Genomic DNA, 19,353 nt, shown 5'->3' with positions numbered 1-19,353 from the left:
TGGGCATTACAGACCAGAGAGAAAGGGGCGTCACCCACCACGTCCACTTCGGACCCCAGCTGGCCGTCAACATGCCAAGGTGCACCCTCCTCCCAGAAGCCCGCGTGCCTGACAGGTGGCCAAGTGAGGCATGCCCGGTGCCCTCCCTCACGGTCCAGACTCCAGGTCCGTCCAGAGAGAAGAGGCAGCCTTCCCCTGGCCAGCGGCCAGGCTCCCTTCCCGGGAGGCTCCTGTCTTAGGCTCCCCTAGCCCTGCCCTCCTCAGAAGGCAACCCTGCAGTTAGCTGAGCACTTGCTGCCCCAACAGGTTCTTCCAGAGGAGCCACTTGCTGCCCCAACAGGTTCTTCCAGGGGAGCCAAGAAGGGCCCAGACACCTGAAGGTTAGGTGACCTTATCTGGTCTCCGAGTTCATTACTCCACCTCCCCCACAACCAGAGTAAGAATGGCCAGGGTGTGGGGACTAAGAACCTAGAAGGGAGGACAGGGAGGTGCAAGGAGGGAGGCTGGAGTGTGAGAGAGACACACACGGACAACACACACACACGCTGGAGTGTGCACCCACCGTGGAGTGGCACGTACGCAGAGTGGGACAGAAAAGAATCCAAAATGTGTGTACCTTTTATCGTTGACCTTTTACACGAGAAGAACTCTTGAGTGGGTTTCCAGCAGCCAAACGATTCCTCATTCATTTGCTTTTTTGCCCTGACCCATTTATTTGTGAGCCATCCACATCGATACACATTTATTTAACAAACACGCAGCAGGCACTACACCAAGCATTTTACAAACAGTAATTTAATGCTGAACTGAGGCACCAAGAGGTGAAGTACCTTACCCAAGATATTATCGAGGGCCAAAACCAGGTTTTGAACCCAGGCAGCCTGGCTCAACGGTACATGCCCTGTGGCCTCCCCCGTAGCTCCGCAATGCATGTGTTCCCGGCGCATACAGTCCACCGTATGACGTCACCACAACTTACGTACCCATCCTCTTGATGAACTTCTAGGTTATTTATAAGAGGTGCTGATTTGATTACCGCCACCATGAAGCCTCTTGACTCCTCTTCTGTGTTTTCTTGTGCTCATGTGAGGGAGGCATTTAGGGTGTACGTCAGAGATGCTGGGTCACAGGGTATGATCATCTTCAACTCATTAGATACTGTCAAACTGTTCTCCAAAGTACCAATCTGGATGTGCCAATTTATGTTCCCAGGAGACTACAGCCCCACTGAGCTACACCCTCACCCCATGATATTTGCTCGCACGGTCAGTATGAAATGGTGTATTACAGTTTTGATCCCCATTTCCTGAATATTTATGAAACCAATCATCTTTTTGTTTCTACTTCTGAGAAATGCCTGTTCACATCCTTTCCCATTTTTCTGTTGGGGTGCTTTTCCTAGGAGTTGTATAAGTTCTTTATGCATTCTTGGTAATAAAACTTTTCGAACTATATAGTAACCCTCTTCATTTGTTCATTTGCTTTTACCAAAAATGCTATTTGATCTGATGCTAACTAACATAGCTATACGACATTTCCTGTGGTTACTGTTTTCTGAATTTATCTTTTTATTTTAAATCTTCCTGTATCTTTTTTTTTCCAGTTAAATTTAACATTGTCTTTGACCTAGATTTGAGTACCATTACAGTCATGATTACTGCTATGTCTACATGTTTTTTCTCTACTGCTACCCCCTTTGGATTATCTTTTTTAATTCCGTATCTCAGCCACTTCTGGTCTGAGAGTAATGCTCTATTCTATTACAAGCCAGGCTTTAAACTTTACTGTATACTGTTTATGCTAAAAACCTGAAGTTAATCAACATCTCTACCATCCCTCGTAAGAACTTAACTGTTCTAACCCCAACTACCTCCTTCCAATTACACTTAGTTTAACATAACATTTGTATTAAATATTTAATCTACCGTTGTTGTTCTCATCTGCTTCCCAAAGCAGATATTATCTGTGTTTTATACACTCAGTATTTTCTTATCTGTCCATACATTTGTCAGCTTGTCTGCTCAGCCAACCCTCCTCCTTCTCTGCTCTTCCTTCTGGGACCACTGTCCTTCCAAAAGAACATCCTTCTTCAGTAAAGATCTTTTGGTAGAGAAGCCTTTGTATGCTTTTCTGAAAATGTTATTTTGCCCCTTTTCCTAACTGACAGTTTAGAAGAACATAAACTTTTAGGTTGAGTTGAAAATATTATTCAACTGTCTTCTGATTTATACTATTGTTGCTGAAAAGTCTGCTATTAATTTAACTTTGTAGATACTCTGTCTTTTCCCTCTGGCTACTTTCTTAGATCTTCTCTTTGTGGTTTCATTATGAGATATGTGTCTGTGTTTATTACACTGCTTGGAAAAACATGCTTTTACTCTGATGATTCTCCTCTATTTTCAATTCTGAAAAATCCTTGACTTTTATCAATCTGAGTACTGAATCTCCCTACTCTATGATTCTGAAATTCCTATTAAAGTGTATTAGACTTTCCTTTTCTACCCATTATTTTAACCCTGCCTTCGTATTTTCCAATTCTGTGTCTAGACACCATTATAGAGAATTCCAACTTATTAATTCTCTCATTAGTTGTGTCTAATTTGCTATTTAGCTCTTCTACTTAATTTATAAATTCAATTAACCCATTTTTTCACTTCTAGAATTTCTACTTTCAAGAAATCTCTTGGGTTGATTTTGACACTTCTGTTCTTTGTCATACTTCCAAATCCCTGCTTTATAATTCTGTAATTGAATTTCTTGAACATTTATTTCTGCCACTTGTCATTCTGATGATTTTCACTCACGGCATCTTGTTTCCTTGCATGTCTGGAATCTGGGATTCTCGGAATTTTGGATTCCGTTTTCGGGCACAGAGTTTACTCTGTCCATCGGGCCTTTTCTGTGAGAATACCATAAGGCCAAGTTAGAGGGGGCGACCTTCCCAAGATAATTTATGTTTTTGCTTATGCCAAACTTTCTAGGACATGATCAATCTGGAATCACTTTAATTTCGCGACTTCGCGCTTCCCAGAGAACGCTAGTTGCTATCAATTTCAACTCCAAGCTCACGTAAGCACAGGCCTACGGTTGTAAATTCTCAAGGGAAACTACCTGCCTCCCTATCTACCCAGGTCAAGACAATTTTCTTATACACTCCCTGTGTCAGCAAAAGGATCTTTCTTCTAGTCCGTACTTTCACTGAAGGTATAACCCTAAGGATGTTTTACCACCTGAGGGCCTCAGTCTCCATTTCATACCTTGTCTCTCGTGCCTTACACACTGCTACCAAACCCACATCTCTAAATTAGGCAGAGATGCAAAGTCCCACCAGCTAAAGGTGGAGGTGCACAGCTCTAGTTTCCAGCCTCCTCTTGCTCCTCTCTCCCTTTCTTACAGATGCAGCTATGCATATCCATTTTAAAAGGATATTTATTATACCTTGTCCAGCATTTCTACGTCTCGTAAGAGGACATTCTCTGGCCGTTTTGCTATTTCGCTACCATTGCCAGAAATGTAAGTCCAGGAGCACCTTCTAAGGGTGACAAGAGAAGCTCTACATGCCTTCACAAGCCCGGCCTAGGAACAAGGAATCGAGCCAGGTCACCTGAATTCGCTTCCAGCTTTAACTCTGTAAACAGGTCCCTGGCACCACCCTCCCACAGAACAAACCGTGGGTCCCGGGCCATCCTCTGGAATACTTGCTTTTATCTAGGCCCCATCATTTCTGAGGAACACTGGAGAGAGAGCTTCCAGATAAAGGTGAGGGACTGGACACAAACACTACTTTTACTCCCTCCTGTAATGTCATGAAAACCACAGCACAGAGGTTTTTTTTGAAGGCATAAACCCACGAGGACAAAGAGAACAGGAAAGAATCACAGAAATGAAATTTTGAATGGAAAACAGATACACAGTGGGTCAATAACCACACAGACTCCTGAGCTGGCTGTGGAAAAAGCTGCAAAGGACCCTCCAACACTCAGGAATTTGTGGCCCCAGATGTCTCTTAAGTCTGGGGTAAAGATGAGTCCAAAGACAGTATAAGGGGCGGCCAGACCCTCAGAGCTCACCACCACTCGCCATGGCTGGGGGCTGCCTCCCCCAACCCAGCAGAAAGGTTATTTTCCAAAGAAGATAAAGAACCTCTGGACAGGGAGGAGGAGGAAAATTTGAGGGCACAGGTACCATACTGAAACAAGAGGAATACAGGCTAACACAGCCAATGAAGAAATTCCAGCTCTCCTCCCCCTGTGGCTCCTAGGATGTTGGCAGCCGGGCCTCTACCTACTCTCCTCCACCAGTCCCCAAGCAGAAAGCAGAAGGTACTTCTCAGGAGAACATGACCAGCTTCAAAACCAGCCCGGTCAGATCATCCTACAGTTGGCAGATTCTACTCAGGAGCTCACAGTTCTTAAATTTTTTTTTTTTTCCAACGTTTATTTATTTTTGGGACAGAGAGAGACAGAGCATGAACGGGGGAGGGGCAGAGAGAGAGGGAGACACAGAATCGGAAACAGGCTCCAGGCTCTGAGCCATCAGCCCAGAGCCCGACGCGGGGCTCGAACTCATGGACCGCGAGATTGTGACCTGAGTTGAAGTTGGATGCTTAACTGACTGAGCCACCCAGGCGCCCCGAATTTTATTTTTATCTATTTACTTATTTTAAATATTTATTCATTTTCAGAGAGAGAGTGCACGTGAGCAGGGAAGGGGCAGAGAGAGAGAGGAAGAGAGAGAATCACAAGCAGGCTCCGCACTGTCAGCACAGAGCCCAACTCCAGGCTCGATTCCATGAAACATGAGATCATGACCTGAGCTGAAATCAAGAGTTGGATGCTTAACCGACTGCGCCACCCAGGCGCCCCAGGAGCTCACAGTTTTTAATCAGTACTGAGGTCCATCCTTAAATATGAACAGGTCTAAGAAAGCCAAAGCCACTTACCTGAGAGATAAACACAGGTGGGGTTTAACCAACTTACAGAAAACATATTATGTAGAGAGAAGATAACTTCAAAAATTCTATCAATACCCTCAGAGAGCTCAAAAATCAATACATCCATGAAAAATAAATAGGATGTTATTGTTAAAAAAAAAAAAACAGAATGAAAGAGCTCTCAGGAATTAAAAATGCATATATATGATGGCAGAAATGAAAATCAACGGAAGGATTAAAAGATAAAATTGAAGAAATCTCACAAAGTAAACACACAAAGATACAGAAAATAAGAGGAAAAGGAGAAAAGACCAGGAATCTAGAGGCCCAGTCCAGGAAGTTCAACACCTAAATTACAGGAGTTCTAGAAACAGAAAACAAAAGGGAAGAAATCGAAGACCAGCACACTGGAGGAAAACAGGCCCCCCAACAAGGCCCAGAAAAGATCCCACAACAAATGTCTACCAAGAAAGGTCACCTGGGGCACCTGGGTGGCTCAGTCGGTTGAGGGTACAACTTCAGCTCAGGTTGGGGCGCCTGGGTGGCTCAGTCGGTTAAGCCTCCGACTTCAGCTCAGGTCACGATCTCACAGTCCGTGAGTTCGAGCCCCGCGTCAGGCTCTGGCCTGATGGCTCAGAGCCTGGAGCCTGCTTCCAGTTCTGTGTCTCCCTCTCTCTCTGCCCCTCCCCCGTTCATGCTCTGTCTCTGTCTCAAAAATAAAAAAATAAAAAAAAAAAACAACTTCAGCTCAGGTCACGATCTCACGGTTCGTGGGTTTGAGCCCCGCGTCAGGTTCTGTGCTGACAGCTCACAGCATGGAGCCTGCTTTGGATTCTGTGTCTCTCTCTCCCTCTCTGCCCTCCCTACTCTCTCTCTCAAAAATAAATGTTTAAAAAAAAATTTTTTTTTTAAGAACCAGATGAAAATTCTAAAACTGAATAATCTGAAACCAAAAATTCACAAATACAGGTTGAAAGTGAACAAATGGAAATAAATATACCATGTCAACATAGCTCGAGGGTTACAAGATGAAATTTTGTAACATTAAGACACCAAAAGGGATGACTTCTTCCCCTGTTGAAGCCCCATCAACTGGTACTAATAACCAATATTGAAACAATTTCTCACCTCTATGAAATAGCACTTCAAAAGAACTGAAATGCTTTGACTTTTACTGGAAAAGCTTCCATTTTCCAATTTCTGTGTTGTTCCTTCTTTGCTTAAAGAAGTCCAGATTTCTGGACTTTCTATTCTCTCCCACTGTCTATTTAACTATCTAGCACCAGAAGCTTCCCATTTTAATTACTTTACCTCTACAACGAATCCTGAAATCCAACAGGCGCACCTCGTTCTTTTTCTTCAAGATAGCCTTGGCTCTTCTGGGCCCTTTGCATTTCCAAATTGGTTTACTCTGATTAAAGATTATACCCTACAGGCCTTTTCTGCATCTACTGAGATAATCCTGTGGGCTCTTTTGCTCTGTTAACATGGATTTGCAACTGTTAAATCAATTATGCACTTCTAAGATTAAAACACTTGGTCATGATATAATTTCTTTACATACTGCTGGATTCTATTTGTGAATGTTTTAAAGATTTTTGCATCTTATATTCATCAGGGATTAGTTCTGTTTATCTCTTACTCTTTGTTCCCTTAATCTGCTTTCTTTTTGAGAATTCTCTATTCCGTTTGGACCCTGTATTAGCTTGAAAGTTATCTTTCTTTCTTTTTTTTTTAAACATTTTTATTTATTTTTGAGAGACAGAAAGAGACAGAGTGTGAGCAGGGGAGGGGCAGAGAGAGAGGAAGACACAGAATCTGAAGCAGGCTCCAGGCTCTGAGCTGTCAGCATAGAGCCCAACATGGGCTTGAACCCACCAACTGTGAGATCATGACCTGAGCTGAAGTCGGATGCTCAACTGACTGAGCCACCCAGGCGCCCCGAGAATCATCTTTCTATCCTTTAGTGATTATCCTAGAGATTACAGCATCCCTCCTTGATTTATCAAAACCTAACATTCATAGATAGTTTCATCCTCTTGGTGGCCAATCAAAGAACTTTTAGAACATCCAAATATTATCATTTTCAATGTTCTTCCTTCTTTTCTGTATCTCTGACCTCCCCTCTAGATCATTTGCCTTCTGCCTGAAGAACACCCTCTTTACTTGAAACCTTCATTCTTTTTTTTTTTTTAACGTTTATTTTATTTTTGAGACAGAGAAAGACAGAGCATGAACAGGGGAGGGTCAGAGAGAGGGAGACACAGAATCTGAAAAAGGCTCCAGGCTCTGAGCTGTCAGCACAGAGGCCGACGCGGGGCTCGAACTCATGGACTGCAAGATCATGACCTGAGCTGAAGTCGGCCACTTAACCGACTGAGCCACCCAGGCGCCCCTGAAACCTTCATTCTTGAAAGAGTTTCACTTGTCAAGTTTAGGTTGACAATTATTTCCTTTAGCATTTAAAGTTATCATTCCACTGTCTTCCGGCATCCACTGTTTTTAAGAAGTTAGTGGTCAATATAACTATTACTCTTGTGATCATAATGCCTTGTTTCCTCTGGCTGCTTTTTTTTTTTTTTTTAATAACTCTTTATTTATTTTTGGGACAGAGAGAGACAGAGCATGAACGGGGGAGGGGCAGAGAGAGAGGGAGACACAGAATCGGAAACAGGCTCCAGGCTCTGAGCCATCAGCCCAGAGCCCGACGCGGGGCTCGAACTCACGGACCGCGAGATCGTGACCTGGCTGAAGTCGGACGCTTAACCGACTGCGCCACCCAGGCGCCCCACCTCTGGCTGCTTTTTAAGGTTCTCTCCTAGGTGTTCAGAAATTGGCTGGCGTAAGAACAGGTGTGGAATTTTTATTTATCTTATCTAGGTTCATAGGGCTTCCTGAATCTGTGGCTTAATGTCTTTCATTCGTTTTGCAAAGTTCTTTTCTACTTCTATCTTTTATTTCTCTGCCCTTTATTACTGTGGCCCTGACTGTGGATCTTAGGCCATCTCACTCCAGCCTCTCTGCGTCTTTCCCTCTCTTCTGTATTATTGTTGTGTCTTTCCAGGGGTTTAGTCTGTGTATTATCTTCTGATCTATCTTCCAGTTCACTACTTCTCTCTCCGCTTTCACTTAATCTCTTGATAAAATCATCCATTGAGTTCTTAACTTCTGTTAGTGTGCAACACAGATCTGTAACAGACTTTCATTCGGTTCTTATATATTTTTACAGCTCTCGACTGAAATTCCCACTTCCTTGATCATAGCAAGCACTATTATTCAATATGCATACGATAATGCATATGATATGCATATGATAACAATATGCCAATTTGGAGCTCACCCAAGTTTGCCTCAACTGTTGATGTTTCTGCTGGCTACTTATTTTCAATGATCAGCCAGTCATGACACATACAAAACTGTAAAACAATTTGAGGGAAGGGACGCCTGGATGGCTTAGTCGGTTAAGTGTCCGACTTCGGCTCAGGTCATGATCTCGTGGTCCGTGAGTTTGAGCCCCACGTCGGACTCTGTGCTGACAGCTCAGAGCCTGGAGCCTGCTTCCCATTCTGTGTCTCCCTCTCTCTCTGCCCCTCCCCTGCTCATGCTCTGTCTCTGTCTCAAAATAAAAAACATTTTAGAAAGTTTTTTTAAAAATAATAATTTGAGGGAAAGTAATTTGAGGTGCTATACTCCTGTAATGATGTTACATGTGCTTCCAGCAGGCAGCTGAGGGCACCATTAATTCTAGAACATCTTAATCCTACTTTAAAGTTTATCTTCTTGTGGGGCACCTGGGTGGCTCAGTCAGTTCAGCGACCAACTTCGGCTCAGGTCATGATCTCACGGTTTGTGGGTTCGAGCCCCGCGTCCAGCTCTGTGCTGACAGCTCAGAACCTGGGGCCTGCTTCAGATTCTGTGTCTCCCTCTCTCTCTCTGCCCCTCCCCCACTCATGCTCTGTCTCTGTCTCAGAAATAAGTGAATATTTTTAAAAAGTTTTTTTTTTAAGTTTATCTTCTTTTGGTTCCCCCTTGCCCTCATGTCTTTGGGGTTCCAACTAAAAAGGAGGGGTTCACTACCCTCTGTTTAAAGCCCCACAAGGCTATCAAATGAAAATGCAACCCTATGGAAGAACTAAAAAAGGACTCAAATGTCAAAGTCACTACCCTGGGCCTCTGTTCTTACACAGATCCCGACTTGGTAGGTCTTCCCTATATTCTCAGCTGTACAATGCTTTCAGCCAGAGATGTTTCCCAAGTTTGTCCATCTTTTCCAGGTGCCTTCAGAAAGAGGGTTGGTCCTGGTCATCAACAGAGGAAGCTTCCATGTCTACCTTTTACCCAGGTTTTAGACTATTTTCAGGAACACATAATACCAAAAGGGGAGACTTCTCCTCTACACATACACAGAAACTACCTGTCTAGATCACAGAATCACCTGTCTAGATCTACCTGTCACAGAACCACCTGTCTAGATCAGACTGTCCGTGGAAAGTGTTTAACCAAGACCCTAAGGGCAGAGGTCTGAAAAACAGTAATTTCTACTCCAAAGTGTAACCCAAGAGGGAAACAGAATTCTCTTTCAACCGATTTTATTGTTTCAGATTGTTAGGGACCAAACTATATCCCTCCCCCCCCCCAAAAAAAAACTCTTAAGTCCCAATGTGACTGGAGAGATAAAGCCTTTAAAGAGGTAACTAAGGTCAGATGAGGTTATAAGGGTGGAGCCCTAATCCAATAGAACTGGTGTCCTTATAGGAAAGGGAAGGGCACCTGCTGTATGTGCACCCACACGGAGAAAAGACGACGTGAGAACACAGGAAGCACGCAGCTATCTGCAAGCTCACCAGAAACCACTCCTGCTGGCCCCCTGAGGAAGACTTCCAGCTCCAGAACTGTGAGAAAATAAGCCTCAGTTATGGAAGCCACAGTGTCTGTGGTATCTCAAAGCCATCCGTTCTACGGCAGCCCTAACAGTCTAATACACCATGCACATCACCTGTACGACGTGGGACAGGCGACTGAGACCATCACTCGTTCTAGAAACAGTACCATAAATCCACTGGCCCCTAAATCCATAAGCAGAGCCTGACAAGTGGGCTTACACAAGGAACCCCAGCGGAACAGCAGCGGAACAGCGGGCAGCATGCTGAAGGAGAAGAGGAACACAGACGCTCCGGAGAACAAGTCATTTCAAACTGATCGCGGCAGAAAGTTAAACAAGGGCACACCGCACACACTCAGCCAGGAAGCGAAGCTCATCTGAGCCCCCTTCCGTCATGAGAAGCTTTGGACCAGATTCTAAAAGAATTCTGTAAATGTCTCCTACACCACCACCCCCCCCCCCCCCCCACCATCGTCACCGCATGTGAAATCAGGATCCTGCCATGCCATGATCTTGGCAGATGCACCGGGTTCACAAGGGGTGCCCTGTTACCCACAGCCCCTCACAACCTTCAGCAAGTGCTCCCCTCGCTCTGGAGGACGGAGGCAGCATAAAACACGGCCAGTGAGCTCACGAAGACGCACACATCCACATCCATCCCAAAGCCAGACCAGCATATACTGGCTAGTCCACTGTACCTCTCCTCTATCAACACAGTAAGCAGGAGACTCAGACACAGGAAGCCGCCTCTCTGGCTCTCCTCAGACACTAGATCTTGCCCGGGCACCCTTCACGAAGTGGGCTATTTCCCACTCCCCCCGAAAGCTCTGCAATCGAGCATTTCTAGAGGGGGAGGAGAGGCTCACATACTCTGCAGAGGGTCACCTGCCATCTCACCCAGCTTCTGCTCCCACTGCCGTCACCTGGGTGGCCGGGGGGCGGGGTGGAGAACAGTATAGCCATCACTCAGTATCAATTAAAATTTAAAATACATATGTCCTGGGGTACCTGGCTGGCTCAGTCGGCACAGTATGCAACTCCTGATCTCAGGGTTGTGAGTTCAAGACCCAGGTTCAGAGTAAAGAGGACTTAAATAAATAAATCTTTAAAAAAAAAAAAAAAACCAAAATATACATGTTCTATGAAGCAGAGATTCCTCTTATCATCTATCCTCGAGAACCAATCTGCATAAACTATATACAATCAGAAAATCCATCAATAGGAAACTCGATAAAATGTGGTCTACATACAAACTTTGAAATATTAAACAGCTATTAAAAAGATCCGGGTTGATCCATATGTATGAGAAAGACTGTCAAAACATATCTCTGACTTCCAAAGCCATAAACATGCAACAATACAGATGGAAGTCGCAAACATGGTGAACAAAAAATGGACACAAAATAGTTCACTCTGTTAGATTCCACTCATATAAAGCACAAAAACAGGCAAAACGGACGTGTCCTGGGAGAAGTCAGCATAGTCGTTACCCTTAAGGATATAGGGGTAGAGACTACAATGGAGCAAAAAAGGGCTGGTGGGCAGAGGAGCTGGTAAATTTCTGATTCTCAATCTAGATGCTGATTACCTGGGCATATTCAGTTTGTAAAAATTCATCAAGCTGTCACTTCTGATAATTACATTGTTCTACCTGTATTTTATACTCCAGTTAAATGTTTGAAAAGGTACAATACCATTTTAGGTTAAAAAGTCTATTTCTTTAAGTACTTTCACAGATGCACAGATAAAATGTGTAGGACTCAGACGGGGGCCAGGGGTGGTAAAGGGCCCTGGTTTACCTGTAATGTTTAATTTTCTGCAATTGAATGTATGTGCATTATCTGTAAGACTAAAAATTAATAAAACTTAAAATGGGAAAAGAAGTTTGGCCACAGTGACCTCTACTCCTCCAACTACACCCAGGGTGGCTAACCAGGAGAGTCCTGGGTAAGAGGAGGTTTGGAAATGGTTTTTCAGGTCAGGAAAGGCAGGATTGCATTGCCCTGGCTCTCCTTCCTCTGAGTGGCCCTGCAGGACCCACTCTCAGGTGGAGGGTTCACAGGAGGGGACAGCCAGGTGGAAAGGGAAATCAGAGGTCACCTCTGTAACTTTCCCGCCCCTCCATTTCTGACCCCCAGGTCCTCAGGGCACAGAGAAGCTAGACCTCCTTTAGGAGGCCTGAGCCACAGGGCTCCTCTCTAACCCAGTCCCCGCCCAAACCAGCGGTCTAAGGTAGGCCCTGGTCTGCCTGGCTTATGAGCACCTGAAGGGAAGGTCAAAACTTGGGTGACAAGGAAATTCCCCAAAAAACCACAATCAAATAAATAAATAAACAATCTTAACCAATGGCTGTCAGCCCAGGGTTCTGAGAACTCATGCATGCTTTCTGAATTGATGGGGGGGGGGGGGTGTTAAGAAGGAGGGCTGTCAGCGACATTAGACGTTACATTAAAGGCATTGTCCTCATACCTGAAAACACTGTGCACCACTACACAAGCCAGAAGGAAAAAACATCCTGACATTAACATCCAAGAGAGTCAGCTTCCAAGTCAGCCTCCTGTTACCATTGGCTCAGGTCTAGGAGGCAAGCAGAGGCCCCGCCCTCTCCTCGGATGGACAGACAACAGCTGGTCTGGTCACATCTTCCGAAACGCTTGACCACAAACTCCGGGAAGCAGCCTTCTCCAACCTCCAGCCAAGGGCTTGGGTTTCCAACCAGCCTGCCTTTTCCTTCTCCGGAACTAATTTTAGCCTCCTTGGTTGTCAGAGTGGAACTGAAATAGTCCGCAGAGGAACATTTGCAAACGAGAACACAAGCTCACCTCACAAAACACCTCTGCTCCAGCCCAAAAGCTGACCAGAGAAGTCCCTTTGTGTGGCAGGCCAGGCCCCTAGAGACGCTCCCCCCGGGGGGGGGGGGGGGGGGGGAGGGCCACACATCTGCCCAGAGAGGCAGGCTTCCTTTCCAACACCTGCTCCCAATAACCACATGTCCATGAATGAGAACACCCAGCTAGGGCTGCCAATCCCCCAGAGTCTGAATAAAAGCACACGCATGTGTACAGCAAGACTGGAAAAACCGGGGCGAAGCACGGCGCTGTCCAGAGGCAGGAGGCCATGATTGATCTTGGGCCAGGAGGAGGCACGGCTTACCCCCAGCCCAATCATCACCTGGTTTCCAGTACCTCGGACAAAGACATCACTGGGCAATTTAAAACACAGAGACTCAGAAAAAGGCAGCAGCGTCTCCTCTCCCCCATCTCGGCCCCCACTCCCAACTTGGGCATCCAGGAGTGGCACCACCAGGTCCTCAAGAAACAAGCACGTCCGGGCTACGCTGGGCCCGAGTCTGGCGAAGAAAGACCAAAGAGGAAGCCCCAAGGAGGTGGGTATCTATTCTACAGCAAAGAATTGGTGACTGAATGGGAGAAAAGAAAAAGAGTTCTGAGAAGGCAACAGGATGGAATGTAGTCTCGACCCCAGTAAGAAGCCCTTTAAAATAAACCCTGGGCACACCAGTGAGTGGAGAAGTTGGAAACCCAAGCATTTGGGGCTGCATCTTCTAAGAGCCCAGTGTGCAATCTGATGCCCGGGCAAGCTGTGTCTTGCAGAGCCTGAGATCAGAGAAGAGCCCCCAGAAAGCCCTCCCTCGCAGAGCTCCGAGCAGGTCAGGAGAGGCGTGGAGAACAGACACGGGGTGCCTACCTGCCAAGCCCAACACACAGGCGCCCAGAGAGACCAAGCCCTTGGGTCCGGCCGTCAGGGCTGGCCACAGTGCTGCCCACCCCACCTCCCGGGGCCTGCCCGCCCACTCCCCGAGGCCAGGGTGGAGGCCCGCGCCCGCCCGTACCTCGGAGGAGAGGCTGCCCCCCTGCGCTGGCGTCCCCAGGCTCGGCGGGGCGCCAGGTGGCCAGCCTGCTGGAGGGCAGGGGCATGCCCGCGTCCTGCTGCAGCCCCAGAGTTGCTGCGGCCCGCCGCCAGCCTCAGCTCCCAGCCGCTGCGCGGGCGGCTCCCTGGCCCGCGGCCCCCGGGTTCCAGGCGGCACCGCGGCCGGGGCAACACGCACTGCCTGACATTCTGCGCGAGTGGGAGGGCGAGGCCCCAGTGCAAAGCTCAAGGCGGCAGGCAGAGGCGGGTGGGCGGGTGCGGGCAGGCGGGCAGGCAGGCTGCCTGGCCACCCACGGCCGCCGCCTCCCTGAAACCCGAACCGCTTTTGGGAAAACTCAAGGACGCCAGGATTCTCCTTGCTGGCTGGCCGAAGTACTCCCGAACCGCTCATTTCCAACCAAACTCTCAAAGCCGAGCAGGCTGAACAAACAGGGATCTCCCTGGCTTTGAGAAGAAGCCAACCTCCCATCCTGAATGCAGGAAGGGGGAGAGGAGGGGTGCCGTAGGCATTAGCCATAACCCCACCTCCCACAACTGTCTCTTTAAAAGCATGGGAACAGGGGCGCCTGGGTGGCGCAGTCGGTTAAGCGTCCGACTTCAGCCAGGTCACGATCTCGCGGTCCGGGAGTTCGAGCCCCGCGTCAGGCTCTGGGCTGATGGCTCAGAGCCTGGAGCCTGTTTCCGGTTCTGTGTCTCCCTCTCTCTCTGCCCCTTCCCCGTTCATGCTCTGTCTCTCTCTGTCCCAAAAATAAATAAAAAACGTTGAAAAAAAAGAAATTAAAAAAAAAAAAAAAAAAAGCATGGGAACATTCCAGATCAGACGTTTTCAACCTCAGGTGATTTGCAACCCCTCCGTTTAGGACATTTTTGTTGTCACCATTAGAAGGGCTATTAGCATTGGGGTGCCTGGGTAGCTCAGTCCCTTAAGCGTCCAACTCTTGATTTCGGCTCAGGTCATGATCTCAGGGTTCTGGAGAGTGCGCTCCTCCTGGGGCACTGCGCTGACAGTGCGGAGCCTGCTTGGGATTCTCTCTCTCCCTCTCCTTCTGCTCCTCTTCCACTCTCTTTCTCAAAATAAATAAAAATGAACATTCAAAAATAAACAAACAAAAAGAAGGGGTCCAGGTCAACAATAGTGTTGAGAATTGAGAAACTCTGTTCTAGTCTACCCAGCCAGGACCATGCCTGAGAGCTGTCTATACAGTCTCATTCTCAAAAGTATTCCCCAGACCAACTCCCCCTGAGCCCCCAGATCTCAGTCCACAGTAACAAGCCAGTATCTACAAGTGAATCTAAGCTCTAACTTGACGTCCCTTGGTCCCTACTTGCACCACCCTAAGCTCTTAGGAAGGGGGTGAATGCATTGGCACTCAAGGGGGGGTGGTGTGCCTGGGGAAGGAAGAGAAGGCAGAGACCAGGGGCTAGCATGGAAACACTATACAGGGATCACAAAAGGCAGAAGCAAAGAAGTCATGTCCAGTGGTTAGAACAAGGAAAGTGGAGGAAGCGACGTGGGAACAAGCCCAGTGCACCCCCAAAGACAATGAATTGTCCCTAAGGACCGGTAGAGTGGCTATGTGCAGGACAGCCAGGACTTCACGGAGCCCAACCCGGGGGGCTCCAGGTTCCTGGTATCCATGCAAAACAGCAAGTGCGTATGCACAATGCATGTACCGACCGTCACATGCACATGCTTTTTCTCTTATTTGTATTTTCCCAGGGGGAAGAGTCCACAGCTTTCATCAGAGTCTCAGAGGGGACTCATGATACAAAGGTCCATGCTATACGATGGGCACTCTTCACTGGGCTCCCTGAAAAGGTAATTTCGTGGGGTGCCTGGGTGGCTCAGTCCAATTCTTGATTTCGGCTCAGTTTGTGAGATCGAGCCCTGCGTCGGGCTCATCACTGACAGCGTGGAGCCTGATTAGGATTCCCTCTCTCCTCTCTCTCTGCCCCTCCTCACCCCCATGCGCATGCACTCTCTCTCAAAAGTAATAAATAAACATTAAAAAAAAAAAAAAGAAAGAAAAGCCAATTCCTTAGGCAAAGTGCCAGGGGAAGTCCGGGTGCTATTTGGTGATTCTCGATGCCCAGAAAGCCCTGCAGGGCAGTACACTCAAGCTGTGGGAGACTCGGGGTTCCAGGACTTGTGTGTGCACACAGCTACAGAGCCTGGGAGGCTGGGTGAGTTTCTCTTATCATTTACCTCGGAAGAGCCTCTAAGAGATTAAGGGTGCCCACTCCTCCCAAAGGGCAGCCCATCCAGCCAGCGACTGGCCTAGAGTACCCGGCAGGTACGAGGATGGGTAGCAAAGGACACTTTTCCCTGACGAATGGCACCAGCACCCAGTGGCTCTGTAGTCTGTGTCCTTAACAGTCACCACTAGACCAAGCCTGAGGGTCCCTACACTCATCACACACACACACACACACACACACACACTTCTCCCCTGCGGAAACACACATCTTTGGGTCAGAGAGTAGCCAGCCTATGAGGACAAAGCGGGCAGTCAAAGCGGGCAGTTCCTGATAGGACAGACAAGGGTCAGGTCCTCCTCCCCTAGTGGCTCCTGACATTTCACTCAGAACATTCTCCACCCTACCCTCATTTGAACCGGAAATACAGAGATAGAGGTCAAGAGTTCTTAAAAGATATACAGACATGTGTCCAGGATCTCCATTGCAAGACAAGAACCAAATAACTTACTTTGTCGCAAGGACACTAGGCCAGGCCCAGAACCCAAAAAACTTGCAGAACTAACTGAACAGTGATCTTGTAACAAGCACCATGAGCCATTATGATAGCATAACAGAAGTTCTGCCTTTTCTTCCAGGCCTGCGCCATCCAATATGGTAAACCACTGGCTAAATGGGACTACTGAGCACTTGAATTGGGGAAAGTTTAAGTTGAGATGTTCTAAAACACACGCTGGATTTTGATGATAGTACCAAAAAAAAAAAAAAAAAAAAAAAAGAATGTAAAATATCTCATTAGGTGATTTAATACTTATTACATGGTGAAACGATTACTTTGTATATATTAGGTTAAATAAATATACCATCAAAGTTAATTCCATCTTGTTACAGACTGTTTGTGTCCCCTCGAAATTCGTATGTTGAAACCCTAACCCCCAATATGACGGTATTGGAGCTGGAGCCTTTGGGAGGTAACCAGGGTTAGACTGGTTCATGAGGGTGGGGCCCTCAATTTGGGATTAGCGGAAGAGGAAGAACGATCCCTCTCTACCTGGCCCTCCAAACACGAGGAGAGGCCACGTGAGGACGTGAGGATACAGTGAGAAGGCAGCAATCTGTAAGCCAGGCGGAGGGTCCTCGCCACATCCCTACCATGCTGGCACACTGATCTCGGACTTCCAGACACTAGAACTATGAGAAATAAATTGTTATTTAGGTCACCCCGCCTATAGTATTTAATACAGCGAGCGGTCCGAGCAGACTAAGCCACCTGTTTCTTTTCCCATTTATTGACACAACTACTAGAACATTTTAAGGTATGTATGTTGTTGACGCTACGTTTCTGTGGGACAGTGCTGTTCTTGACCCTCCTACTGCGTGCTGCAGAGGACGGGGGTAATTCTAAACAGCAAGCCAGGAGCTGGAAGGGCGGGCATCCATGAACTCAAAGAACAGGAGAGCCAGCTCTCCCCTACCTGCGCCCGAGGCAGCTCTTCCCATAGCTGTTCACAGATCAGGGCAGTGGCCACCAGAAACGTCTAGCGACCCCACCTTCCTCCTAGGGCAGGACCACAGGTCCTTGGATTCCAGTCGAAGTCTAGCTGTCCCACTCTGCAAGGAACACTGCTCGGCACTACCCAGGCCGGGTGGGGGGAGCAGAGGGAAGGAGGGAAAGGCAGTCCTTCCAGGGGCCCCATTCCACCCTGCCGAGTCTCATCAAGGGGGGAAGTGAGACTGGCGAGACCAGAGCGAGACCAATTAGGATGAGGGTTCCAGGTCTGAGGCTGTCCTGTTCTAGGAGGAGGCCCTCTGTGCAGGCAGGGAGAGGACTGAAAGAGCCCGGGACCTTCGAGAGGGATCTAGAGACAGCCAGGCAGGCTGCCGCGTGCCTATTGAGTCAGAAGCCGGCTCCTCTGGAAGGCAATGCCTTTCTTTCTCTTCAGAAGCATCTCAGAGCAGCACTGAAAAGGCAGAGTTCAACACCATCACTTTGCTTCCACCACACAAGAAATGGCTCCAAAAGAGCCGCGACGCCCCATCCCACACTGGACCCAGGGACCAATAAGGGGGTCCCCGTCCTCTTGCTCCTGCACTCAGGCTACGCAGCTCCAAACTCCACAAGGAGAACTCACCTGCTTCGAGTGCAGACAACTAAGCGGTGATACATTCAAAGGAGGCGGGAGAGTGGGGGTGGGATGGGACGGAGATTCCCCCATCCCCACCCCCGCAGCAGCGCGGGGATCCCTGCCCGCCCCTGCAGGCCAGGCCCCGCCCTTCACGGGTTTCCCAGACTCCGCGCTGCTGCCACCGCGGGCGGCAGGGGACCCGCGCTGCATGTGTAATGGGGGCTGGGAACAAAGACTCGCAGGACCCGACGCCCCGGCTGCCGCGCACCAGCCGCCCCGACCTCTCGGGGCTTCTCCCTGGAGCTTCGACGCGCGGCTCTCCACGCTGCTCAGGGCTGCCTGGAGCCACCCGAACTGGAGCGCGGAGCCCATCCCTGCGCGCAGCCCGAGTTGGGCGCGCCCGAGCACCGCTCGAAGAGGAAAATCACTGCTTCGGCCTTGGGGAAAAGCGCTTTTCCCGGCGGAATTCCCACTGTATGCACCCGCACCCACACACCCTCCTCCACAGGCACGCGAGCCGGACGCTAGCCCCGCCGGTCACCCGCCCCCGCCACGTGCTTCCCACAGGCACAAACAGGGACCTGTTAGTGTTTCATCGCACCCCACCCCTCTTCCCAGGAGCCTCAAACAAAGCGGTCCGTGGGGCGACCGCACCTCGCGTCCTGGGGCCGCCGCAGGGAAAGCGGGCGTAGGTGGGAGCTGGCGCCAAGTGCCCGCCTCGCGGGGAACCACGACGCAGACGCCGGTGGGACTCCTCCAGGATGTGTGAAGCAGCCCCCTTCGTCTGGCTACACCTAGTGGCTCTGAGGGTCGCGCAGTCCTGCCCCCAGCCCCTTCTGCGCCTACAATCCCGCCACCTCCGGGTTAGATCTGCCTACCCCGCCTGGCCACTTTCCCCACGCTCCGGTTTCCCTCTCGCTCTCCCCGGGTTCCACGCGCCCGAGTAGCCTGAACCCCGACCCTGAGGCACTGGACCCCGGCCCCGATCATGGGGTCGCCAGGCCGCCGCACCAACAAGACCGTCCCCCCAAGATTGGCGAGCGCGGCGCCCAGCGCGCCCCCAGTCCCCGCCCCGGGAGGTGCGAGCTGGGTGCAGGTGGCGCGGCGAGGAGGCCACGGGCCCGCCCTTTGTTGGTAAACACCGCGCGGCGCCCGAGACCGGCCCCGCGCGCCCTCCGCGCGCCCCCCACGCCGCGCTCAGTCCTTACCCGCGCACAGCGATCCCCAGAGGAGGGCGAGGGCGGCCCAGGGCGCCGTCATGTTCCGCGGCGCCGCCCCGCGGACACCCGGAGCCCGCGGGCAGGGCCGCGCGGCGCTCCCGGGGCGCG

The 19,353-nt window shown here is 49.2% G+C and overlaps 1 protein-coding gene and 1 long non-coding RNA gene across 4 annotated transcripts in view; both read right to left on the bottom strand.

Moving 5' to 3' along the window:
* ACVR2B (activin A receptor type 2B) overlaps positions 1 to 19,353 on the bottom strand; it is a 30,815-nt gene extending 11,462 nt beyond the window's left edge. The window contains exon 1 of one of the 3 annotated variants that reach the window (XM_040479814.1): positions 19,234 to 19,353. In XM_040479814.1, coding sequence (XP_040335748.1) covers positions 19,234 to 19,285 — 52 coding nt within the window. In that variant the 5' untranslated portion in view covers positions 19,286 to 19,353. Of the gene's footprint in view, positions 1 to 13,665; positions 13,907 to 19,233 lie in introns of those variants that run through there. The other 2 variants (XM_040479813.1, XM_040479812.1) reach the window with 2 other exon arrangements.
* Positions 6,857 to 8,349, bottom strand: LOC121033471 (uncharacterized). The gene is made up of 3 exons (XR_005791932.1): positions 7,726 to 8,349; positions 7,336 to 7,491; positions 6,857 to 7,106 (listed from the first exon to the last, which is right to left on the bottom strand). It is a non-coding gene; the product is annotated as an uncharacterized LOC121033471 (long non-coding RNA).

Source organism: Herpailurus yagouaroundi, unplaced genomic scaffold (genome assembly GCF_014898765.1).
Source record: "Herpailurus yagouaroundi ecotype Mexico unplaced genomic scaffold, PumYag 159, whole genome shotgun sequence".
Lineage (NCBI taxonomy): Eukaryota > Metazoa > Chordata > Mammalia > Carnivora > Felidae > Herpailurus > Herpailurus yagouaroundi.
This window is presented reverse-complemented; position numbering and strand designations above follow the sequence as displayed.